General features: G+C 34.0%; 1 protein-coding gene and 1 long non-coding RNA gene across 5 annotated transcripts in view; one reads left to right on the top strand and one right to left on the bottom strand.

Moving 5' to 3' along the window:
• DIAPH2 (diaphanous related formin 2) overlaps positions 1-27,105 on the top strand; it is a 914,500-nt gene that overhangs the window by 425,997 nt on the left and 461,398 nt on the right. For all 4 annotated transcript variants that reach the window (XM_028522433.2, XM_036016530.1, XM_028522432.2 and 1 more), the window contains one exon: positions 19,494-19,623. In XM_028522433.2, coding sequence (XP_028378234.1) covers positions 19,494-19,623 — 130 coding nt within the window. The remainder of the gene's footprint in view (positions 1-19,493; positions 19,624-27,105) is intronic.
• On the bottom strand, positions 3,492-4,651 carry LOC118498446. Its single transcript, XR_004900935.1, has 2 exons — positions 3,948-4,651; positions 3,492-3,761 (listed from the first exon to the last, which is right to left on the bottom strand). It is a non-coding gene; the product is annotated as an uncharacterized LOC118498446 (long non-coding RNA).

The raw sequence follows: 27,105 nt of genomic DNA, 5'->3' as shown, positions 1-27,105 counted from the left end.
AAAAGCTAGTAAATGTTTAAATTCAGGCTTAAATCTAGGTTTTCTATGTCCAAAATCCTTGCAGCAAAATGCCTCTCATTTCAGTATAATGGAAGGTTTGGTTGTAGTAGCTCATTTCCAGGAAGCGTTAAAGAACAAGCTCTGGCATTTGTAGTATTCAGACAATGGGAAAAATTACATATGGATTTTTCTGACTGGTAACCTATGAAATGAGGAATCTCTCTCTTTTTAAAATTCAAATTGAATTGTAAGTAAATGTAGGCATATTGATGCAAAGTTTCTCTTCCCTGAAAAGATTTTAATGTATCCAGGCAGTAGAGCCTATATATTTTAATAATAAATATTATTAATTATTAATTATTATTAAATAATAAATAAATCACCTGATAATCTGAATAATTATAGAGCTATCAGTTGCTTTGTGTGTGTAGGTTCCCAAGTCCTATACATTTTGTGTAGACAAGGTTGATTGCTGTTCTCAGTATTTTACAAATGAGGATCTGCTCTCCAGAGACGGCTAACCCAGGATCACTCAGTGTCAGAGGCAGAGCTGGAATTCAGATTTTCCTGGGACTCAAAATATTTCAGTGACTCAAGCTATTTTTAGAATTAGATTGTCTCTTTTGGTTCACCAAAATATGTTCTTTTTTCTACCAGTGTTTAGCATTATTTGAATTTGGGGGAGATGTGTTTGATAATTTGCTGAGAAGAACATTGCTTTGTGGGATATAGTTTGTTTTGGAAAAATTCCATGTAAGTTAAGATTAGACTATCAAGTATGTGTTGGATGGAATGTTAGCTCTTCTTTCCAAACTTTCTTTTTTTTCTCCTTATATGTCTTTTAAACTTTCCTTCCCGTGGGGCTGTTTGCAGGGGAGTTTTCAGTAGGTAGTCTCTCTGATTCACTGGTTGTAATCAGTTATATAAGGCCCCATTCTATAGCAAAATTCACAGGAGCTCATTCATGGTACTTGGCATTTACAATGGCATCGTATCATATAGTGATACACAGTAACATTTGTTCATAATTCGTGACCAGTGGACACAAACCTTTCAGGTTAAGAGTTTGTCTGTGCCTCATTGTATTACACTGAAGCAAGAGCATTCACCATTTTTGAACCTCTTCGATAACTAAGCATCATAGAATGACATGAGGATAGGATATTGTTCTTAATTTTAAATGGTTATCTCTGTTCAGCTTTGTTGTTAGTTGAACTTTATTTATGACCATTGTGTTTTACTTTTTTTGTGTTTAATGGGCTCTCATTGTTGAGAATCACTGAATAGTTTCTTGAATTTAAAGACAAATGTTGCACCACTGTGGCACTATGCCAGTGGTGACATTTTAGATTCAGTCTCTATTATTGTGTCATGGGGTTATTGCTCCCTGGAACTCTTCATGTAAATCAGTATACCAAAATGTGTAATTTTCAAACAGCAAGCATTAATATTACTTGAGTCAATAAGTCTGGAAGTTTTTAAATTTATAGAACACTAAATTAATTTTTAAAGAAATAATTATCCATAAGATCTTTAAATTCCCATGTCTTATTATATATCCTACAGCATATATTTTTAGTTTATGCATGTGGACTTGTGCATTGGGCACATGTTAGTACCAAAAGATTGCTTCAGTAATCTCATTTCTGCAGTAATCAAGATGCTTAGATACCATCTTGGAAATCTAATCCAAAATTCTCACCTTCAGTGCCCTTCATGCCACTTAATACCTGAACAAAACAGAGGCTTCTCCTGAGTTTTTGCCTTCTTTAAAAGTGCAGCCCTCCAAAGGTTGGAAACTTATGATCATGGCTTCTTGATGTTGTTATCCTGTGAACAGACTACCATGTGTTTTGTCCTTCAGTTACAAAATCAGCTCTTTTTTTATTACCAAGAGGGAGGGCACTTGTTTCTGTCTCTGTACTGCAGTGGTCTGCACATAGACATTGACTCCTCAAGTAGAAAGAAAACTTAATGATGGTAGTGTGTGTTTTTTTCTTCTAAAATGGTTCCCTCAGTTTTTCCAAGTGATCACACCATTTTCTAGATTTATGTTAATGTGGAGATGCATTATATCTTTCTTGTTCTCTGGAGCCTACACTATGGAATTGAGAATGGAGAAAAAGCAAACTTGTGTTGAGCATAGGAATTAATCAGTTTTGTAGAACTCCTTCTTCAAATTAGCATCGTTATGAAGAGTATATCTAAAAGAATTTCTTTTGTTGAAAACTTGAGTCCTAGTCAAAGGAAACAAACTCACACCTTTAGTGTCCTACTTGCCTCTAAAACTACAGCTGTTCCATGAGTTTATTTAAAGATTTTTCTCTAAGTTGAAATATACGTTAATTTACATTTATTGGTGCAAATTACTCAGCTAATTTGTTAAATGTAGCACTTGTTTGTTTTCTCAGAATTTGATTATATCTGTTTAGATATTATCACATTTACAACATATAGGTTGTATGAAAACTTCATTATAACCCCTCCATTTTCAGTTTATTAAATTCTCTGGAGAACAGTAGTTTGTAAATGTAATTTGTGTGATGCAGACTTGATGAACATTCCTTGTTAATACTGACTGCTTTGGAGACATTGTTTTCTTTTTTTCTCTCAACATTTTTTCTGTTTTACCTATATATTTGAAAATGTTCTGTCTTCTAAAGAGACACACACACAAACCCCATGCCCTTAACTGTGATTTTTAATACTTTGAATGAAGCCTGTGCTGTTATCCCTGGTATTAACTCTGAGTTACAGTTACATGTGCTTCCTTGTTGTGGTGGGTAATATGAATACACACACACACACACATACACATACATATTTGCCTTGTGTACTAGCTATGCCTATTTATTGTCCTCCCCTATGCAAAACCATGGGCTTTTTAATATGGAAGACATTCCAGTTTTTGAAACCTTTACGTAAGGAAAATATCAAGGAAAAAAGAATTGAAAGCTAGATCAAGTCAAAAAGTGTATTTGTATGTGTGTGTAAAGAGACACAGAGAATGAGAGAGAAATTAAGAGAGAAAGAAAATGAAACAGATGTAATCAGGAATGATTTTCAGAATTGGATGATCAGAGAGAAACAATTGAATTATATATTTTTTCTTATACATAAATTGACAAACTTGTAAAAAGCATTTAAAAAACAAAGTCAGTTGCTAAATTATATTCCTTCTGACTTTAATAATTATTAAAAATTCAGCAATATATATTTGTACATAAAACTGTAGTGAGTGATAGTTTTATGGATCATTAAATACAGATGCATTTCAAGGAAACACAAAGGATGAATACATCTGTATTTTCTTCCATTTAAAAAATATTCTTATACTGATATAAAAAAACACAGCTTAATACTGTGCCATAACTATACTTGTTGATGTCATTGTGAATAAACAATGGATAGAATTAACTGTTCTGTTAGGTAGTATGGCTAGGAGAGATGAATAATTCTCTAGTTTACAAAAAAAAAAACCCACACTTTTGATGAGTTCCCCATATATCGGGGTTGACAATAAACAATTTCAGCACTGAAGCAGACCAAAAACAAAAAAGAGTTGATTAATGGGACTAGCTGTATATCTTCCTTTGTTTACCACAAAGAATGTTTCTCTAAAGGATTTAAATGAACCCAACTGGCTTAGTCATTTTCTGAGTTTAAAGTTATGACTGATTTTTGTAATTCTCACAGTGGGGGAAAGTTGACAACCTGAACAGCATTTAGTGAATATAATTAGTAAGTTTGAAAACAAATACCTTTTTTTTTTAATGCTATTTTTTTAAAGATTTTATTTATTTATTTTTAGAGAGGGAAGGGAGGGAGAGAGAGAGAGAGAGAAACATCAATGTGCGGTTGCTGGGGGTTCTGGCCTGCAACCCAGGAATGTACCCTGGCTGGGAATCGAACCTGGGACACTTTGGTTCCCAGCCCGCAACAAATACCTTTTTACTTTATGAAATACCTTTTTGAAGAGGATTTTGACCCTGTATGAGACTGTTGTTCAAAAAACGAGGTTAGTATGACTGAATGTGACTGATCATCTTGCAAACTGGTTTTCCTATCAAAGGAAGCCATACTAATAATGAAGGCCTGGCACAACTTAAAAGCTCATAACTATGAAAGGGAATTTATAAAGAAGCAGTTAATACTCAAATAAAACTGAACATCAAGTGTCTCTGTGATAATCTTAGGGAATATAAGATCTATTTATGTACACTTGACTCTTCAACAATATGGTGGTTGGTGGTACAGATACTTGAACAGTAGGAAATTCACATATACCTTTTGTCTCTAAAGTCAGCCCCCCACATCCATGGATCCTACCAATCACACAGCAAAAACTGTATTATCGAATACTACATATCAAAACCATGAAAACTGCAGTTAAGGCCAACTGTATTAAACAACTCTTCATCTAAGTGGACCCACACAGTTCAAACCAATGTTGTTCGAGGGGCAAGTGTACATATAAATACTTTTTAGCTAGTAATTGGGCAGCAAGTTGGCCACATTTGTTGAGCAGTTACTTTTTGTGTAACCCTGTGCTAGATATTTTGCAGATATAAAGAGGAATAAAACATGCATCTCCAGTGTGTGAGGGCCTTATGAGCTGGTTGCCAGATACAGAATGTTGTAATTCAAAAGCGGGAGTCAGGGAGGTAAACAGTGGAAGTGAGGCAGAGGTTGGTGTGGGAGTGCGGGGATGGCTTTTATATAGTAGCATACTGAAAACCTAATTTATGTTGCTATATAAATACTGGTTAACTGTAAGATAATAACATACTGTGATCTATAACAGTCCATACTGTAAAGCTGTCCCACTTCTTTAGAGAGGAAAAGCACAATACGAGGCCTGTTCACATGTACCCTTCCCCAAAACAATTGCCTAGGTTTTTCTTTTTCTGACTCATGTCAGGGGGGCAAACACAAAGCCTTGCCCCTTTTTTCTTTCTTAAATGCTTTTTTATACTATCAGTATTCTCAGAATACTCTCTTCCCTTTTTATGCTACAATAAAGTATCTTTGAAAACTACTTCTCTAAGTTCCTACGTATTTCTACTATAATTAAATGTTATTATTTTTAAATTTTGCATAAAATTAATCAATACCTATTCAAAAACAGTAAGATAATGCTACTACTGTGTGACTACTATATGTTGGTCTTTTCCTGGTTCACTGATTGGGATATATATATATTTTTTTTTTCCTTTAGTAATGCAATATCATGTTATTTTACAGATAAATAAGAATGAAGAAAGTCATTGTATAATGCTTTGTATGAGGTATCATTCTAGGAGCAAAGCAACTTGCTACAAGGAAATATAAACTATTCTGAGGCTGACTGTTTAGAGAAAGGAATTCAGTTTTAAAGTTCAAGAAAATAGCTAGATACTTATCTTAAAACAGAATCTTTTATTTGGAAACCTGTTCTGAGGAAAGTGAAAAAGCATTTGGAGAGAGATGTGTAAGCAAAATGCCAAGGAGTTTTCATCAGTCAGAGTCTGGTACATTCAAATCCCTCTGTGTTTCCAAATCTCGGGCGTCATGAAGTTGACAAGAAAGGCCAGGGAGTCATCACCTTCTGAAAGCCTCTCCTTAGGACTTTGTTGTGTTGTCATTATTTCAGAAGTAAAATGTGTTCACAGCCAAGAGAGATTTGAAATTAACCTGTAATTTCTTTTAAGTTACTTAGTAAAAAATTATTTATAAGGCATTTATAAGAGCAAATTTAGAACATTTGCTCTTATAGAAATAAATAATGTAATAACTGGTATGCATATTTTTAAGGCAAACCACAGAGTTCAGGAGCCATTTTAAGACCAATGTTATCTAAGGTCATAGTTTTAAGTTTATGTTATGTGGAAAGTAAATGTTTTTGTTTGTTTGTTTTTGTTTTGTTTTGCCTGAAAGCCAGTTGGCATTTTTCTGTCTACTTTCTGATTTCCTTTGTCTAGCTCGAAATCTCTATTTTTACTTTTGATGGTAAAAAAATTATCCACTACCTTTATACTCCAAAGTACTCTTTTTTAAATTTTTTTAAAATATTTTATTTATTTATTTTTTAGAGAGGGAAGGGAGGGAGAAAGAGAGAGAGAAACATCAATGTGCGGTTGCTGGGGGCCATGGCCTGCAACCCAGGCATGTGCCCAGACTGGGAATCGAACCTGCGACACTTTGGTTCGCAGCCCGCGCTCAATCCACTGAGCTATGCCAGCCAGGGCTCCAAAGTACTCTTATAATCACCAGTTCCAACACTCTCTGGAAGTAAACAGTATGAATTATAAATTAATAAGATAAAACACCATTCCTCAGTGTAAAAAGATATAAGAAACCTGATCAAGTTAACTTATACATCCATGAGTTATATTTATGTAATTATAATGAGATACTTTCATTTCAAAACACAAAGATTAATTAATCTGTAATTTTTAGAAGTGACTTTACTAAAGTATAACTGAAAATCAAATTACTCATTTTTGGGGATAAAGTTTGATGAATTTCATTATTTGTATAGGTTGTGTGGCCTTCAGTACAATCAAGATAGGGAATAGTTACATCATCCTGTATAATTTCCTCATGAGCCTTTTCACTCAGTCCCCACTTGCTTTCTGTTAGCATAGTTTCACCTTTTTTAAAATAGAATTTCATATGAACAGAATCATCCAGTAATGCTATTTTTTGTGTTAATTGGTGTTTGGTTTGATGTCCACTTAGCATAATATGGTATTTATCAGTAGCTTGTTTTTATTGCTGTATAATATTCCATTTATGGATATATCTCATTGTTTCCATTCATCAGTTGATGGACTATTGTTTTTCTTTCTATCTATATTTTTTGGCTGTTACAAATAATGCTAGTATTAATATTCATGCATAAGATATGAATTTCATTTATTTTGGATAAATACCTAGGAGTGAGACTGTTGGGTCATATGGAAAGTATAGGTTCAATTTTAAAAGGTACTGTTTTCCAAAGTGTGCCACTTTACATTGAGGCCTACAATTAAATTAAATTAAACCATAATGAGATATAATTTCATAGCCATGAGATTGGCAAAATTTTACAAATGTCATAATATCAGGTATGAGTAAGAATATGTGTCAAAGGGAACTGCTGGTGAGAATGTAACTTGGTACGTCTATTTTGAAAGACAATTTGCTTCTATCTAGAAATGCTGAATATATAATACCCAGAAATACCACTCCTCATACATTCTCCAGATAAACTATTTTACATAAAGACTTTGGAGACATGTATAAGAATGACAACAGCATTAAAGTATTCTATCAACAGAGTAAACAGGCAACCTACAGAATGGGTGAAAATATTTGTAAATCACTTATTAATGTTGAAGACATTATGCTAAGTGAAATAAACCAGACATAGAAGGACAAATAGTGTATGATCCCACTTATATGAGTTACCTATAATAGTCAAATTGATAAAGAATGAAAGTAGAGTAGTGCTTTCCAGGGCCTGGGGGTGGGGTGTGTGTGGGGGGAGGGGATAGAGAGTTATTGTTTAATGTGTACAGTTTCAGTATGGGATGATGAAAAAGTTCTTGAGATGTGCAATGATTATGGTTGTACAACAGTGTGAATGTACTTAAGCTAGTTAACTGTGCCCTTTGAATGGTTAAAATGGTATATTTTATCTTACGTATATTTTATTATAATAAAAGAATGTCCACATTAGCATTATTTGTAATAATATCAGTAATAATGACCCCCAATGAAAACCATATAATGGAAATGTTCAAGAGGAGAATATGACAAATTAATTATGTTCATATGTTCATAGAACATAGTGGTCGAAATGAGTGAATAGATATAGATACAAACAGCAGCATAGTTATGTAACTCACCTCTGACTAGCTGCTGCTCCTCAATGCTAAATTCTAATTATGCTTTACCAAATTTTGCATGTGTTAGACTTTTAGAGTTCTTCAATAGCTAATACCACTAATGATTAACCATGAAATATGATTTATTTACAGTATATATACATAGCAAAATCAGTTTTATACACACTTTTGGTGGTGGTGATAATCTTTAAAGCTATATATACAGGAATAAAAACTCAAAAACTGTTTCACCCAGTTTCAAACCTTATACATTTGAAACAGTTGTGTTAAGTAAAATACTCATGAGAATAAAAAAGTTTCTGTTAATTGCTTAAACCATTTCTGAGAAGAAACCACTTAATACTGTAGAAATATTCATGCTTGCAAACTATTTCTATACCAATTTAAAATAATTTGTTTTTTGTTAAACCTATTCTTTAGAGAAATTTTTATTTGGTACACCTACCATAGGCAGGTTGATTAGCTAAGATGACTTTAAAGTCCCAGTCCAGCTTTTCCTTTTAAAGTATAGACATAATTCATTAATTATGTCTGGCCTTTCCTAAAATAAGTACAAATGGTTGTTTGATCTGCCACTGGTCTTGGCTAATTCAGGCTAATACATACATGCAGGGCATTGTCCTTGAATAAGTGAAACTAGAAGGGAAAATGTTGAGAGGTGGAGCAGGAAGAGCAGGAAGCACAATTGTCTTTGGGAAACTAACATCACAAATGGCCTGCCTGCTGGGCCTAAAGGTTGACAGTTGAGATGAATACTTGTGCTACTTAATGTTGTCATGGTTTCAAGTTTATGCTGTTCTTTCACAGATTGCTGTCATAAATTAACCTAACAAGTGTAAAAATCTTAAATTGTTTGACTTTTACACAACTGATATCTGTTCTTTTTTGTTGGAAATATCATTATAATACCAACATCAAGATTGTAAAACGGGGAAGATGGAGCCTACATAAAGAATTAGGATGTCTTTCTACTGTCAATTAGTTTTGGCTGAGTTATTGTCAGCCCTTGGTCATGTAGAGCCCAGAAAATCATTCTTGATGACAGATTTAGAAATAAAACCAGGAGAGCATGTATATTAAACCTAGCTGGTGATAGCAACAGAGCTAACGTCTGTATGGAAGTTGCAATCCTTAAAAATACATGCTATGTCCTGGCTGGTGTGGCTCAGTGGATTGAGCACCAGCCTGCAAAGCAAAGGGTCACCAATTCAATTCCCAGTCAAGGCACATGCCTGCCTGGGTTGCGGGCCAGGTCCCTAGTTGGGGGCGTGTGGGAGGCAAACAATCTATGTTTCTCTCTCACATTGCTGATTCTTTCCCTCTCTTTCTCCCTCCCTTCCCTTCTCTCTAAAAATAAATAGATAAAATGTTTAAAAAATGCATGCTCTTCTGCATTGTTATTGCAATGTGTGGTGGTGTTGAGAAAAGCAATAATTTGTAAACAACCCTTGGCAGAGAACACAGAACTTCATTTTGTTTAAATAAAGGAGACTAACATTAGAATTCATGTGCTATATCAAGACTGGCAAACAGTGGTGGTTGTTTTGATATATGCACTGGAGCATTCATGATTGCTAAAATATTAACTGTTCCATGAATATACAAATATAATAGGGATAAAAGAAGCCATGATTAGGGAAATTTTTACTGAAAAGAAATGAAATTGAATTATCTGATCATATTGGTAGTTTAGATGGGCTTATCCCAATGACTCAACTAGATGCCTTCACTGCATTTTACTCTCTCTTTTCTTGCCAAGGACAATCCAGTACAAATATATATTGCATGGCCTTGCTGTCTGTTACAACACTCTCCTTGACACAGAGGAATTAGGCCATTCCAGTTTATCCTGAATACAGGATCTGTTGATAAGTTTGCTGAGTTTGATATGGCCATTTGTATAAAGACCAAGGGGAAAGGGGGGGGTTGGTGGATGAAGGCCTTCCTTTAGATGTAATCTGTATAGAAGGTCTTCTATCTTGCATTATAATTTTCATACATTTTAAAGACAGACCTGCTTAAATGTATCCTGAAACTTTTTCCTTAGTAATATCCACACTGCTTTACTACCTCATTTCTTATGCCTTTTATATGAACATTGGGTTCATGTCTGAAAAATACTCGTTCTACAGCAATTTGTGCAAGGAAACCTGGTGTTCCTCCTGCACATTCTTGCTTCTTTCTGGGAGAGAACATCTTCCTGCCACTGGCTGCTTGTGTGCTCTTTTATTCATGCTGATAATTCTCTGTGCCACTCTGCAAGGTGGGTGTGATTTGTATGAATATAAATTCCATGGCTTTGTTCCTGTATAATGTAATGGTAAGTAATCCATGAACATATTCTCACTCTTGGCCTGCAACCCCAAATGGGGTTGCCAAGTATCAAATACAGTGTGCCTGTGTCATGCACAGGGAGTATGCTTCCTCTTCCTGCCACTTTTTTTTTACATTCATTCACCCACTGTATTCTGATCTCTGCATATGAATAAACTGTGTATGATGTATGTGTTGAGGTGTTTTTCTCCTTAAATCCAGTACACATTAGCCCTGAAATTAGAAGTGGTGAAATATATTTTCAGTACAAGATTTTTATGGAAAGAATTGCAACCTGATGTCTGGAACTAAAATTTGGTATTCTCATTCAAAATTTTTGAGCAAAAAAGAAGAAAATATCCCTTTGTGATGGCATGGATGGGTCTTAGCATGGATGGATCATGCCAAGTGAAATAGGCCAATCACAGAAAGGCAAATACCATATGATTTCACTTATATGTCAAATCTAGTGAACAAACTCAACTAGCAAGCAAAATAGAGACAGACTCATAGAACAAGTTGGCAGCTGTATGGGGGGACAAGTTAAGGGATGGAAGGATCAAGCAAAAAGGAAAAATGATTCGTGGACATGGATAACAGTGTAGAGATTGTGGAGGGGACTGTAGAAGGGCACTAAATAACAATGGAAAAATACAATTAAAAATAAAAATATTGAGTAAATATTTAAGTAAAAATTCAGATTTGCCAAATAGAAGTAAGTCTATTGCTTGAGTTGAAAAGGCTGAATGATCTGCTGGGTTATCTACTCCATCACTCTGGTCATACAGAGTAGACAAGACATACTGCAGTGTCATGTAAGTATATTTTCAATACAGTTTAGGAAAAGGATGAGGGGCAGTGTACTAGAATCTTTGAAGCATGGAGCATATTGTTTGGGCCATCTACTCTTAGATAAGTATGTAGTAAATTATACAAATCAGTCTCATTTTATGCAAATTAATTGAGAACATTCACAGTGATTCTGTCCTTTAGATGCCACAGATTGCTAGACAGTTCCTTTCTAGTGTGACATTGACACTAAGCTTTGAAATTATGTTGACACTTCGACTTGTTACATGCAAAAGTAATTGTGAGAAGGCACAGGTGAGCTGTGGGCAATTCCCAAGCATCTCTTGCCTGAACATTTCCTTCAAGGAAGTCTAGTGGTTCTCAAAATTTAGCATGCATCAGAATAACCTGAAGGTGATACCAGAATTATTTTTCCAGTATGTTAAAACACAGGTTGATAGACACCACCCTCAAGTTTCAGATTTAGTGATTTGGTATTTGATCCCCAAATTTGCATTTCTCCCAAGTTCTTAGAAGATGCCAATACTGTGGGTTCAGGGACCATGTTGTGAGAATTAGTGAGGTGGTCATTGCCCAAACATTCTCCTTTCTTACGATTTTTAATTCTTAGTCCTTCCATTGTTTCAACCCCTGAGGCCAAATGATGCTGAACTTATTTGGGGCAAAGAGTTACAGTAATTTTTGTCACTAGCCTTACCATTTTCCAGCTCTTGGCTCTGCAGCCCCCTCTAAAATTATTGCCTAGTTATTATCCACAGTCACTATTTTTAATAAATTAACTTACACATTAACTCCTCTTTCTTCCTAGTCATTCTTTTTTATTTTGGACCCTGGCACTGTATTGAAATTGTGCTTGAAGGTCACCAAAGGTTTCTCTAATCATCAGGTTGGTCCTAATTACCATTGTCATCTCTCATACATTTATTCATTCAATGAACATTTACTGAACAGAATTGATACAGTTCTTATTTTTAATGAGTTAACAATCTGGTAGGTGAGACTGGCTGTGGGACAAATGCTGTAGCAAGTACATAGAACCACTATGGGAAAACAAAAACTGAATTTATTAATTCTGTTCAAGGATCATGAGAAAGGCTCATCAGCACCATTCTCTAAACCCCACCCCCACATCTGCCCCTCTTCACACACCTTCTCTGTCAACCATGACACTTAATTCAGTCCAGTACCTATTATACATGTAGCATACATAAGTTACTATGCTGTATTCTGGCACCACCTCTGACTAACTGTGTGCCCTAGGTCAAGCAACTAAAGTACTCTATATCTAGTCCCTTATCTATAAAATGGGCATACTAATAACTAACATATTGAAAAATTTGAGAATTATAATTTTTAAAAAGTGATGCATATAAAGTGCCTTATCAAAGTGCCTGGCCCAGGCACTACCCATCTATCCTGTGCCTAACTTTAAGGTTAGGCACAGGATAGATGGGTAACAAGTGTTGGTCCACTCCCCCTTAAAGGAGGAGTTAGCATACTACCACCTGATGAAAGAAGAAGGGCATATAAGTTTACGAAGAATGTAAGAAAATTGATAGAAATTTTCACCCATTTGTGTATTCAACAAATATATATTAGGGTATTAAGTGCTGATCATGTGTAGGCCATTTTTCTGAATTCTGGGTATAGAAGTGGAAAAGAAGACAAAAAAGTTCTGTACTTGTGTGGCTGATATTCTAGTGGAAGGAGCTATTCAATAAATAAGTAAATAGAGTATATAATGTATTTGAGATAATTGCTATGAAGAAAAATGAAAGAGGGAGGAAGTAAGAGGCATTAGGAGCATGTATTACAATTTTAGATAGTCTAGAAAAGGCCATGATGAAAAAGTGACTTTTAAGAATAGATGTTGACAGAAGTGAAAGATGCAGCTCCGTAAAAGCAAAACCTTCCATGCAGAGAAAAAGCCCTCATAAAGGCTCTGAGTAAGACACATGCCTGGTGAATATAAGGAGCAGCAGCTAGGAGGCTAACATGGCTGAAGGGGGTTAAGTAAAGGATACTAGCTAGAGGTAGGGATATGATCATGATTGTAACAGGTGGCCAAAGCACAGAGGGACTTTAAGGTTATGCTTATGACTAATTCTGTGTGGAGATGGCTCCACACCCCCTCTTTGTGTACATGGCTCTACAACTGGCTCCCATCATTTCTTATATGGATAATGATATGGTCATGGTAATATATTACCTTATTCAATTGTACAAGTCTGTAAGCACAAGTATTATTTGATACCCATTTTATGGCTGGAAAAGCTGAGACATAGAGTGTTAAGTAACTTGCCCAAGGTCATACAACTAGGGGATGAAAGAATGAAGGGTCAAACCTTCTTCTGTCTGAATCCAAAATCTGTGCTGATATCTATTTTGATTAGAAATTTGAATTTTGTGATCTAAGTTATAGAGAACCGTTGAATTTTTAACTATATTTTATTAATTATGCTATTACAGTTGTCCCATTTTTATCTCCCCTTTTCCCCCCTCTACCTGGTACCCCCAATTCCCTCTAGCAATCATCCCCTTAGTTTGTGTCCATGGGTCATACATATAAGTTCTTTGGCTTTTCCATTTCCTATACTATTCTTAACCTCCCCCTGTCTATTTTCTACCTACCAATTATGCTTCTTATTCCCTTTTCCCCCATTCTCCTCCCTCCCCCTCACTATAGATAAACCTCCACATGATCTCTGTTTCTGCGATTCTGCTCCTTTTCTCGTTGTTTGCTTATTAGTATGTATGTTTTGATTTTGTTTTGGTTTTAGGTTCAGTTGTTTGCAGTTGTGGGGTTGGTGTTATTTTACTGTTTATAGTTTTGATCATCTTCTTTTTCTTAGATAAGTCCCTTAATATTTCATATAATAAGGGCTTGGTGATGATGAACTGCTTTAACTTGACCTTATATGGGAAGCACTTTATCTGCCCCTCCATCTTTTTATTTTAATTGTTCAAGTACAGTTTTCTGCCTTTCTCCCCCAGCCCAGCCCCTCAGCCTTTCCCACCTCCCTCCTGTTTCCACCCCCCCATTATTGTCCATGTGTCCTTTATAATGGTTCCTGCAAACCCTTCACCCTTTTCCCCTGAAATTCCCTCCCATCTGGTTACTGTCAACCTGTTCCCAATTTCAGTGTCTTTGGTTATATTTTGCTTGTTTGTTTGTGCCCTTCCATCTTAAATGATAGCTTTCCTGGACAGGGTAAAGTAGTCTTGGATGTAGGTCCTTGCCTTTCATGACTTCAAATACTTGTTTTCAGCCCCTTCTTGCCTGCAAGGTTTCTTTTGAGAAATCATCTGATAATCTTATGGGCACTCCTTTGTAGGTTTCTCTGTCGTTTTCTCTTGCTGCTTTTAAGATTCTCTCCTTATCTTTAATCTTGGGTAATTCCATTATGATGTGTCTTGGTGTGGTCCTCTTTGGGTCCAACTTGTTTGAGACTCTCTGGGCTTCCTGGACTTGTATGTCTATTTCCTTCACCAGATTGGGGAAGTTTTCTTTCATAATTTTTTCAAATAACTTTTCAATTTCTTTGTCTTCCTCTTCTCCTTCTGGTACCCCAATGATTCATATGTTGGAATGTTAAAAGGTGTCCCACAGGTTCCTAAGCCTCTCTTAAAATTTTTTTTTTGCATTCTTGTTTCTTCATTCTGTTCTGATTTAATGTTTATTTCTTCCATTTTTTTCTAAATTGTTTATTTGAGTGCTGGTTTCCTTCCCTTCACTGTTGGTTCCTTGTATATTTTTCTTTTCTATTGTCAGGCTAAAGAGAAGGCTATACAGCAGGGACAGGTTAGAAAGGTAGGCAAAGGCCAGCTCACAAAGGGCCTTTTAAGCCAAGAACCTTATATAGTATTTGAGCAGATGATAGGAGCCTTTGCAATGGAAACTCTAAATGGATTCTAATTATTCCTGTCACATATATATTCTATAATCCATGCTTAAATATATGGATATATAATATAAAATGTTCCATTCATATATATTCCATAATATATAAATTATAATTAATTTTTCATTATAAATTAATTTATAATTAAATTAGTTAATTAGAAAAATTAAATGTTTGATTTCATCCTGAAAAAATTAAACATTTGATAACTAACATCGTTGTGGAGAGGTTAAATTCAGTGAAATTATTGGATTTAGAGCAGCAATTTTCAATACCTGACTGTTTAGTCAAGGCACTGATCTCTTTTCCCTTAGATTGTCAAATTAAAAAATGACAATGGCCAACACAAGAATAGCCATCCAATGTGAATGAATCAAAATTATACCTGATTTTTTGTCTGATCACCCCCCAAAATATGTACTACATATTATATATAAATGTACTATATGTATGTATGCAGGCATACATATAGTGTGTGTGTGTATGGGGTACAGAATTTTAGTAATTAGTTTATGTGTGCCCTGAGATGAAAAAGGTTGAAAGTCACTGGTTTAGAGAACAGGACACATGAGAAGGGAAATTTACTCTGTGAGAGGGGGTTATACACAAGATAGTGGCCAGTTATTTTTGGTTCCCACTGAGGACAGAGGAAGAAGAAATGAGCTTACATATAGGCAGAACGGAAAATTAACTACAGAAGCGGCCCTTCACAGAAAGACGGAGTGTGACTGAAGTAGATGATTAAAGTGTTGTTTTCTCAGGCTCTCTGGTGCTATGCTGGCTTCTCTATGCTCAAACTGCTTGATTTCAAAGACAGGCTAAAGTCTGCACATTTTCACACCTGAATGAGAATATTTGAAATGAAAAAAAAATTTTACATGGCAGTTAGTTTAGATATTTTTGCTGTCAGCCTAATGAAGGTTTTGGAAATGTATTTGAATATGTCAACTCTAAACATTATCTTCCATAATATAATATAGCACTCATATTTACTAGAAGAAAAGTTATCAGAATTTGCTGCAGAAAAAAATCTTGTTCTGTTAAAGCTATTTTGTATTCGTGTACCATATCAGGAAGTTATTAGAGATTAGGTAGATACAATTAGTATAAATTCAATTATTAATCTTTATGGTTAACATTCATTGGTCAGTTGAGTATAATTAAAATTGCTACATGGTTTATTAACTGATGGCACTTTATCAGTGATTGTAGTGAATTATTTCTTAGTTTTATTGTTATCATTTGTTGATAGCTCAGCTTGTTAAAATATAAAATGTTTTAAATTTTTTCAGAGATTTCCAATTTCTGAAACTGCTGTTTGTGTTTTCATTGTATAGAAATATATACAAAACAGCGAACTGTAGGGTGACCGGTTTCTTCATTCTTTTGCATCTTCTAAAGGCAGTGATTAGTGAGAGGGAGAGAGGGAAGCAGAGGCATGGATGCAAACAGGCACTTGGCTCCTCGCTGCAGCAAACCTTCAAATGTGTATAGTCACCACTGAGACTTAAGCAGTCTGGGAAACTATTATTGCAATATTTGATGTTAGTGTAAAATTAACATTATTTCTAGTTAACCAGATATCAAATGGAAAACAATTGTGTTTCTTAATAAACTAACCCAAAATACTCTAGAATTAATTTGACACAAACTCAGATTAAGTTACTTTTATACTACCACAAGAGATGTATATAGCTAGCTAGTACAGTTGGAATAGCAAATTATTAAATAAATGCCATTAGCCATTAGAATTGCTGAAGGTGAATGTTCTTTCTTGCCTTTTGTGTTGACATTGAGCAACACCATAGGTCCTGAGAGAGACGATGGCAAATGTGTGAATGGTGCATTTGTGGTAAGAGAGACTGAACATATGCCAATACAAAGTAGATATATTCTCATAAGCAATAATTATTTCCCCTTCTATTTTAATATTAAAATTTTATTTTAAAATGATTGGTCTAAGGGTCATATACATAGAGAAAAATAAACAAGACTACATATTTGTGATGATTCTCTTCCAGTTTGAAACCCTAAATTGGACTCTGTATGGAGTTATTTAAAAAAAATATTGCAATACAGATTTATCAGTTTGTCTCCTGTACCAAATAAGGTATTTCTTAGATTGATAAGACAGGCACTTGGCCATATTTGCCCATGCTTTGAAGGGGATATTGCATTTCAAAAATACATGTTTACTCTTTCTACAACTCTTTCTAATTTTGACAAAGATACCAAGATATTTATTTAACTGAAATGCTGTGCTATATTTATCTTCTTAAAATGTAGCCATTGATGCTACTAAAACTCTTAACAGAAATTAAATTAACAGACATATTATGAATGAATAGTTATCACTTAAAAAGTACTGAAAATTAAGCACTTGTAAGTATGTATGTCAACAGCTGAAGTTTTAGATCACCTATAAAATTGACATATAAGCACCATGCTATGTTTTCATTTTTGTGTTTTATTTTCTAGTGTTTGGTCATGTGCATTTAGAAAATTATATTTGTACAGTTTGATGTCCTAAAAAATTAGGTGGATTTTTGTTTTTTGTTGTCTGTATATTTGTCATCAGAAAGTTCATAACATATACATTGATTTCCTTTCCCTTCAGAAGATGTAACTTTTGTTTTCCCTAATCATCTGATTTTTTTTAGATTTCAGCATTTAGGAGTTCAGATAATTTGTATTAAAAAGTCAGTGTCAGTTTTCGTGTTTTTTGGAATATCCAGCATACTCTGAAAACGACTTTGTGAACACATAACACCATATACCCATAATCGCAGGTAAAGACTTCTCTTTAGGAAAGTGAGCCTCCCATTGATTCCTCTGCAACTACAAGCCTTACTTAAGACAAATTGCCTTGGAAGTTTTTGTTGTTTTTTGTTCTTACAGTATGTCCTTGAATTGTGTCATTTCAACCTTGTAGTATTTTAAAGTGTTTACTGGATCAGTATGATAATGCTGAGTTTTAAATATTTTACTTATGTGGGAAAAGGTAATGCCAGAAATTCTAAGAGAAGTGATTGTGACCACTTGAACTTTCAATATCATGCCTCCTGTGGCTGTTTCTTGAGCCTGGTGACTAATGTTTCTTTTAAGTTGTTTATGTCATTGGTCTGTAAACAATTGTTAAAAAGCTGTAGCACAAAACAGATTCAGTATGGGCCTGATTGACTGACTGTATTTTTTTTGTCTGAGTCACAAAAATAGTAAAATTAAATTATTCTGTAATTACCTAAATATCCTCCACAGCCTTGTCAGAAACCTGTTTGTGAAGAATACTCATTTATTCGAAACAGAATACTCCTTAAAGCTAAAAATCCCCAATCAGTATGAACATCAGTAGACAAACCCATCATTTTAGGATTATAGAATTAAAATATTGAATAGGAGAGAAAACTTGATAGTTTATGCCATATTTATCCTTTGTTCTTCAGTAAATTTTTTATTTCATTTGCAGCTTTGTTTAGTATGAGAGTTATATTAAGGAAAATACTTAGATTCACATCATAGACATATTTGTGTCCTACACTTCAAAGATTTTTACCCTTCTAACGAAAGCATCCCTTTTCTACCATGTCTGCAAAGGAAATCGTGTGTAAGCAGGCAAATAAACTTTACACATCATCATGATTGTGTGCTCAGATTGCATTTATAAAACCACATAAGAAGGTGTCAGTTACTCCTTTTTGATGGCCAATGCAAGCAAAGGAGGGTAAAACATGTTTACTCTTTTACATTAATTTGCATAAATGATAGCTAGAAATAAGTATAACCTCACAAATGAATCTGGCTTTCAAGAATATATTTATGTGATAAAGGATAAAGTAGAATGCTGATAACAAGTATAGGTTAATTTGGACTGCTTTTATCAATATATAAATGAAAGTTATTTTCTTGTGATAAGAATCGTTTATTTTGTACTTATTTGGGTCTTCTCTTTTTTTTTCTTGATGAGCCTGCTTAAAGGCTTGTTGATTTTGTTTATCTTTTCAAAGAACCAGCTCCTGGATTCATTGATCCTTAGAATTGTGCTTTTTAGTTTCTATGTCATTTAATTCTGCTCTGATCTTGGTTATTTCCTTCCTTCTACTTGCTCTGGGCTGTCTTTGTTGTTGTTCCTCAAGTTCTTGTAGATGTAGAGTTAGGTTGTTTGTTTGAAATGTGGACAAAAACTAGGGGGGTGGAAACTGGAGGGAGGTGGGGTGGGATGGGTGGGTGGGCTGGGATGGGAGTAAAGGACAGAAAACTATACTTGAACAATGATTAAAATAAAAAAAAAAAACAAGAAATGGAAGATAAAAAGTAAATACTGCAAAAAATCATTTATTTTGCCATAATAATTTAAACATTTTTAAAAATATAGATTCAAGTTTAATTTTCCACTTATTTTGGGCATCCAAAATACGGAATTCATTTTTAAAATATGGAACTCATTTTTAAATCTACAGCATTGTTACTAGACCCCACTGGAACCTACTCTGAACTTTTAAAAAATTACTAGTGATAAATTGAGTTTATTCATTCTATTTCAGAAAAAAATCTATATTTATGTTACTAAAAATACTAAAATTTTTGTATTTCATTCCAGATCAGAGATACAAAATCAGCAGATCAAAAAACAACCCTCTTGCATTTCATTGCTGAAATTTGTGAGGAAAAACACCGGGATATCCTGAAATTTCCTGAAGAACTGGAACATATAGAAAGTGCAAGCAAAGGTAATTGATTTGCAACTCTGTTGAGACTATTCATTGCTTAAATATAAGTGGTACGATTTAATAATTCATTAAAATTAATTTCATTTTTCCTGTTTTTATATAAGAAAAACAGGAAGACAGTTTCTATTAGCTTACGTTTGACAGGATAGTGTGTTTTAATGTCCTGCTTTAGACTTATTTTATTTTTAACGCTGCTAGGTTATTGAAGCTTTCATTTGTCTGGTGATATAGTCTGTTCTTTCTTACATTCCATAGACACTGGAGTGTATGTTGGTTGCAAAGGAACCATACTATGGGGCTTTTGGTGATGTTAAAATGATTGTGAGACATTTCTTGCTTGGGGATGTTTAAAATCTAGGAGTCAAGAAAAGATACACATACAGATATTTTAGAAAACAAGGATGACTATGAAAAATGCTACACAAAAGATAATGTACTGCAGTTTAGATAAAAAAGAAAGTACTTTAGAATGGGTAGATAAGGGAAGGTTTCTGGAAGAAGCCAAAAGGATGAAGCTTGAGAAGAGTATTTTTACTGGCATGAGAAGGACATGCTTTCCAGAGAGCAAATAATATGAGCAAGGCCAGTGGCAGAATGTGTTAGGTCAAATGAAAAAGCGGTTGACTATAAGGTTGGAGCAGTAAGGTGGCATCTCACAGATCTCAATATTATTCTAAGCAGCCTGTGTGGTAGGAAGCAGGGGCATCATTGGACTAGAATGGGCAGGACTTGGAACCACGGAGGAACAGGAGGGGGGGGCAAAAATGTCTCTAAAAGTGTAATTTGATTGAGCTAATCAGCTTTGTTTGTTAGTGAGTATTGTCTACTCTAGTAAGAAGTTGAAAAGTGAGGATTAGGAAACCTTTTTTTGAAGATGGCATTATATATGTGGAGAAGTACATTTTCCCTTTTAGATACAAAAAGTGTGCCATATATCATATATTTGAAATTGCACTTTAGTAAATACATTTCTCTATAACTCTGAGGACTTTCAGTAAGGACTCAAAAGCATATACGTTTCCCAAGTTTATTACAATCCAGATAAACCAGTTAGTATCCTTTGAAGGGGAAAAATGTGTGTCTATAAACCTCAAAATATTTTTGTTTAGTGGTTGTCTCTGCTGGTCGGGTATTGTCAGTCAAATCCTCAGCATATTTCTTTAATCTAGTATGCTGCTTTTGTGATTCAAGGACCACAATAGCACTACAAGACAAACTATATCTCCAAAGCACTATTTATTTGCTTTCTTTTTTATTAAAAAAAAAAACACTTTATAATGTGATGGAAAATTATATTCACTACACCTATAGTAGCAATTTTCTGGCAATTGCTTTTCATTTTTTTACATTAAATTTATTGGGGTAACATTGTTTAATTTGATCATATAGGTTCCAAGTATACATTTCTATGATACATCATGTGTATATTGTTTTGTGTGCCCACTACCCAAATTCAAATCATCTTCCACCACCATATATTTAACCCACTTTACCCTTTACTATCCCTTTAGCCCCTTCCATCTAGTAACCACCATACTGTTGTCTGTGTCTATGAATTTTTGTTTGTTTTTCATATTGGTTCATTTGTTACTTTCAGTTTTATATCCCACATATGAGTGAAATCGTATGGTTCTTAGCTTTTTTTTTGACTGAGTTATTTCACTTAGCATGATATTCTCAAGGTCTATCCATTGTGTCACAAGTGGCAGTATTTCATCTTTCCTTATGACTAATATTCCAGTAGTATATATGTACCACATCTTCTTTATCCAGTTCTCTATTGAGGGACACTTTGATCATCTCCTTGTCTTGCCCATCATGAATAATGCAATGAACGTAGAGGTACATATAACTGCAAATAAATGTTTTCAAGTTTATTGCGTAGGTACCCAAAAGAAAGGTTGCTGGGTCATATGGTAACTATATTCTTAATTTTTTTATTTTTCTTAATTTTCTTTTTTAATTTTATTTTAGTCATTGTTCAAATACAGTTTTCTGCCTTTTATTCCCATTCCAGCCCACCCACCCATCCCTCCCCACCTGGCTCCCATTTCTACTCCCCTAGTTTTTGTTCATGTGTCCTTTATATTTGTTCCTGTAAACCCTTCCCATTCTCCCCTCAAATTCCCTCTTCTCTCCCTTCTGGTCACTGTCAGCCTGTCCTCTATTTCAGTGTGAATCTAAACAACAAAATATATTCTTAATTTTTTGAGGAAGTATGGTACTGTTTTCCATAGTTTCTGTACCAGTTTACATTTCTACCTGCAGTGGTCCTTGAATTTAGAAACACATCTGCATGACTACAGGTACATATACTAATATATAACTAATATGGAATAATAACAATATTTATAGAATGGGTATTATAATTTGAAACATAAGAAATGCCACAAATAAGGCCAATTCTGAAATTAGATCATTTCAGGGCTATTATTAATTTTTCACTGTCCTGTATCAGAATTTTTTCTAAATTCTTCTTTCTTTCTTTCTTTCTTTCTTTTTTTAAGATTTTATTTATTTATCTTTAGAGAGGGAAGGGAGGGAGATAGAGAGAGAGAAACATCAATGTGTGGTTGCTGGGGGTCATGGCCTGCAACCCAGGCATGTACCCCGACTGGGAATCGAACCTGCGACACTTTGGTTTGCAGCCCACACTCAATCCACTGAGCTACACCAGCTAGGGCCTAAATTTATTTCTTAAGTACATATATTCAGTTTAAGAAATATTTTGAGTGAAAGCATATCAAGGATATGTTTACATAGAATGATATGTCAGTTTTACAATGGTGATTTTTAATTCTTACATTAAGGGCACTTTACATGAATATACCTAATAAACATAGTTTTGGCCAAAACAATCTGAAACAACTGTAATGAAGTATGGAATGAAATTTATATCAGTTTTTGTTTTTAAGTCTAAATACCTGTTTATCTATACCTAAAATACCTGTTTATCTATACCTATAAATGCCTAAATATCGATATCTATGTCAATGTCTATATCATATCATAATACTTTTTTATCTACTAAGGTAGCCTATAGATCAGAGCATTTTGAGTTAGATTTTATAAAGTTCTGTTCCCAGCTTCTGTTCTGTAAACGTGAACTACTAATTTAAACTTTCAGGGTTGTTTCCTCATTTGTAAAATGGAAATGATAATAACAATAAGATAAAATGAATTAACATGTTCAAAGTAAGCAGTTAAAGGGTTGGCACATAGTAAATATTCAGTTGATTGCTATACCATTATTATTAGTAGTAGTAATAGTAGTAGTAATTAATATGCTACTATGAATATTATAGCCAGTGCTATTGCCTTGTTCAAAGGGAATCATCATGATCATAAGACTACCTATAGTTCCTCTAGTCTCAGCTAAGTATGTATCTCAGCCATCTTCTTTCTCCCTATTAGAAGAACAAAATCTGTTTTTTGATTATTTCTTCCTTTGTGTATTTTCCCTGCCAGTGTATTCAAAAGACAGTTGCCAGAAATCCTCTTCCTAAATCACCGTTTGGGGCCACAACAATCCCCATTCTCACATTATTTTCACTAGTTCTTTTCTTTCCCTTTGAAATTCTGACTCAGAGTTCTCAACACAAAAAGTTCTGAAGTACATTCTGCCTGGTTGCATTATTCTTTCATTTCCTCCTAGTTTTCATTTCAGTGTGCCCAGACATATTTTCTCTACAGCCATTTTTATTTCTTTTTGTGTGTACGATTTCATGCTGCACCCCATGCCTGCAAATCGCATCTGTCCTGTCAAGCTAGTTCAGAATCTATTTCCTTTTACTTTTTCCTAATACTTTAATACTAAAGCCTTAGGAGAAAATACTTTTGAATTTAGTCTGCAGGAAAAAAAACAATACATAGTGAAATGTCAAGCCAGTGACCTTTTATTTATAGTTAAATACTTGTCCTTGGTATTTGAGTCTCTTATCTTGTTTGCTTAATGTACATTTCAGTCTTGTTTAAATCTCATTCTGTCACCTTCAGTGCTCCCTGTGTGTGTATAGATATCTATATCTATATGTTTTTTCACAGTCTACCAGCAAAAATAAAAAGAGATCAACACCATATAATTCATTTTATTTGATGAACGACTGTCTCCTTGTGATATGATCACCTTTACAAAACAAAAACAAAAACAGTAACTTGTATTCTAAGCTGAAGGGGTATAGATGAGATGAAACTAATTTAGTTGTTCATTGAATTATGTAATCATATGTAAAGAATAAATGTATGACTACTAATTCTTTTTGCATATGTTTTCAGATTATTCAAATCCAAGTTATTATTTTGATAATAATATGGTAGGATTATTTTAATAATAATAAACAAGGATCTTTCCTGTTTGGTATAGCAGATAACACATTTATTTTAGTTCAGTACTAAAGGCATAGGCCTCAATTTTTTGTCAATTAATTGACAAAAAATTACTTTGAAGTGAAAGGAAAACTGAAGGAAGGAAATATGTGAGATCCATGGAAAAATTTATTTTGTGATTGCCTTTATTCCTTGTTAAGTGAAGCTGTGGCATAAACTTACCCTATTTTCCTAGAGCTCTACAATTCAAGGATATTGGAAAAAACACATCATTTTTATATTAAAACATATATATATTCTACTCATATATACTAATTTTATATATATTACATGAAAACGTATATATTCTATTCATAGAAGACATATATTCTACTCATATATGTATATATCTATCATGTGTATATATACATGTATATTATCATGTGTGTGTATGAATAGAATGCAGAATCCATGTGAATTTTTAAAATAAAATGAGAAGACTTCAAAGAAATTCAAATGAGCTGCCGATCACTAGTGATATATGTGTTCAATTTTCTCTTCAATTAGGGGTACTTGGGTGGGAAAAATTTATGAAGTGTCACCTAAAGAATTATAGAGTGGTTTTGTTTGGGATTGATTTCACTTGTTTATTTATCTATTTAGATATTATGTCAGAGAGAGGGTAGGCAATCAGGCCGGGTAAGGGACAAGAATACCTAACTGTCTTCTAAACACATATTCTCATAGTCCTTATTAAGTTCAGAATCAAATGGTACAATGTAATTTTATTACCATTGTAATTAATAATATAATCTGTAGAGAAAAAAGAGTTGCTATATACACCCTGATAATTTTGAGATATTGAGAATATTTTTTAAAGATTTTATTTATTTATTTTTAGAGAGAGGGAAAGGGAAGGAGAAAGAGGGAGAGAAACGTCACTGTGTGGTTGCCTCTTGTGCACCCACTGCTGGGGACCTGTCCCACACCCCTGGCATGTGCCCTGACCAGGAACTGAACCAGCAGCAACCTTTTGGTTCGCAAGCCCTCACTCAGTCTACAGAGCTACACCCGCCAGGGCTTGAGACATTGAATATATTTTTGATAAACCACAACTACCTTTTGTTCAATGATTACTTTTAAATATATATATATATATATATATATATATATATATATATATGTGTGTGTGTGTGTGTGTGTGTGTGTGTGTGTACATGTATTTATATATATTAGATATAGAGATATAAAGTGTTACTAGTTTATTGAACATATTTTATAAATCCTTTATTGTTTCTTTTCTCCCTATGTCTGTAACTTTAACTTTCAATTTTTAGTATTTTTATGGTTTGATTTAAAAGCTCTGGTGTTTTATAGGTCATCTTCTGGGATTAAACCAAAGGGGTTAGTAAAGTTTAATTAAAACTATTCCACTCAACAGGGAAAATATATTAATAGATTTGAAAGTACTATTAATCCTAAGGTTTTGCATAAATCTAAAATGAGTTTCACTTTAGTTAAATCAGTGCCATCCTACAAAATAAAAGCTGGCTAAGTTTCTTATGAACGGTGTTAATTTTTTTTGTATTAAATCAATTGTGAATTTTAATGACCAGCTATACCTTTTGATTTCTGCCATGTTTCCATGTTATAATAAGTAACTCTGATTGCCTATTTATCCCCTCTGAGTTATTCATAGGATTGATAATGATAACAGTTTAGAAGACAGGAATTATTATAGGGAAAAATCTATTAAATGAAGAAAAAGAAAAGTAATATAACAGCAGAGTAAAAAAGTTTGGGCAATGATAAAACCCAAAACTTTTTCTGAAACTCCAGAGCTGTCAAAAACTTTAGAGATCATCAAGTCCTTGCCAAAAGACACCCAAGATGGCACTTAGTCCAAATTCATCATTTTGCAGTTGAAACTGAGGCCCAGAATGATGAAGGAATCACACAGCTCAGTGGAGAGTCAATGAAAGTTTGCAGACATTATCTGGAGTTATTTTATTGCATATATTTCAGCTCCCATTTTACTCCCTTTGTGATCTAAAATATACAACACAGAATTTATGCTCACATATTGGAAAACACATAGAAAGTAAATGCTGACCAAATAAAAGGCTTACTGGAATGTCAATGCTAATACTTCCTGTATGTAGTGGTCCACAGACTCTCCAGCCTCATTTTGACAAAATTGCCCTCTCCTTTCTTTCTGTCACAGCAGCATGTAAGCCTTATTAGTAAAGTAGCACATATACTTGCATTTTTTATTTAATTCTTTGCTTTTTTATGTACATCCTGAATTGAGTTCCTCGGTGACAAGGAATATGCCCCATGTGTCCCTATAGTCTCAGTGTTAGCACAGCATCTCAGGGAGAAGCAAATGCTTAAGAAATGTTTATTAAGTTGTATCACTACGTATGATTTTTTTTAGTACAGCAGGCATATTTGAAAATAAGACATTGTGGGAAGTTGACAAATAGGGAAGAGCAACCTGAAAACTGTTGTTTGCTGTAAACACAAGAGGAAAACCAATCTAATTTAAAATAAACAGGACACTGTGACTTAACATATTTCCCAGTCCATATTTTACTTCTTTCAAGGAAAAAGTTAAAATTAGAAACAATCAAGTTAATAATGGACAGTACCTAAACTTATGGAGACCACCAAACCATAAAGGTTTATGGTGAACAGTAAGGATTAAAAGTATCATAGGATATGTCATATCTGACTAACTGCTGAAAGTTCTATCTTTTATTCTAATGCCTGAGAAAAATTGGTTTCACGTTGTCCACTATTTGTTTTATTAAAAACTCTTTGAGTTGTGGAACAAAATCTTACTGTTTCAAGAGCATTTAATGTACGGTGACTGATAGGACCTAAGATATGAGCAAGTATTAAACTGTAGGATTTCGTAGCAGATTTAAACTTTGAGTTTTAGTCTAACTTTTTTGAAGCACAGAGTGATACAGAGATGTGACAAAATATCAGTAGAATTGACCTTACTTAAATGTTAGCAGTCTGAGTTAAACCGAGTACACATATCATATCATCTCATTCATTTATTCATTTTTTGCCCTTGTGGTTTTTTTATTGTTGTTCAAGTACAGTTTTCTGCCTTTTCCCCCAAACTCTCCCCACCACCCCAGCCCTCCCCACCTCTCTATCTACTGC

Source organism: Phyllostomus discolor, chromosome X, assembly GCF_004126475.2.
Source record: "Phyllostomus discolor isolate MPI-MPIP mPhyDis1 chromosome X, mPhyDis1.pri.v3, whole genome shotgun sequence".
NCBI classification, from domain to species: domain Eukaryota; kingdom Metazoa; phylum Chordata; class Mammalia; order Chiroptera; family Phyllostomidae; genus Phyllostomus; species Phyllostomus discolor.
This window is presented reverse-complemented; position numbering and strand designations above follow the sequence as displayed.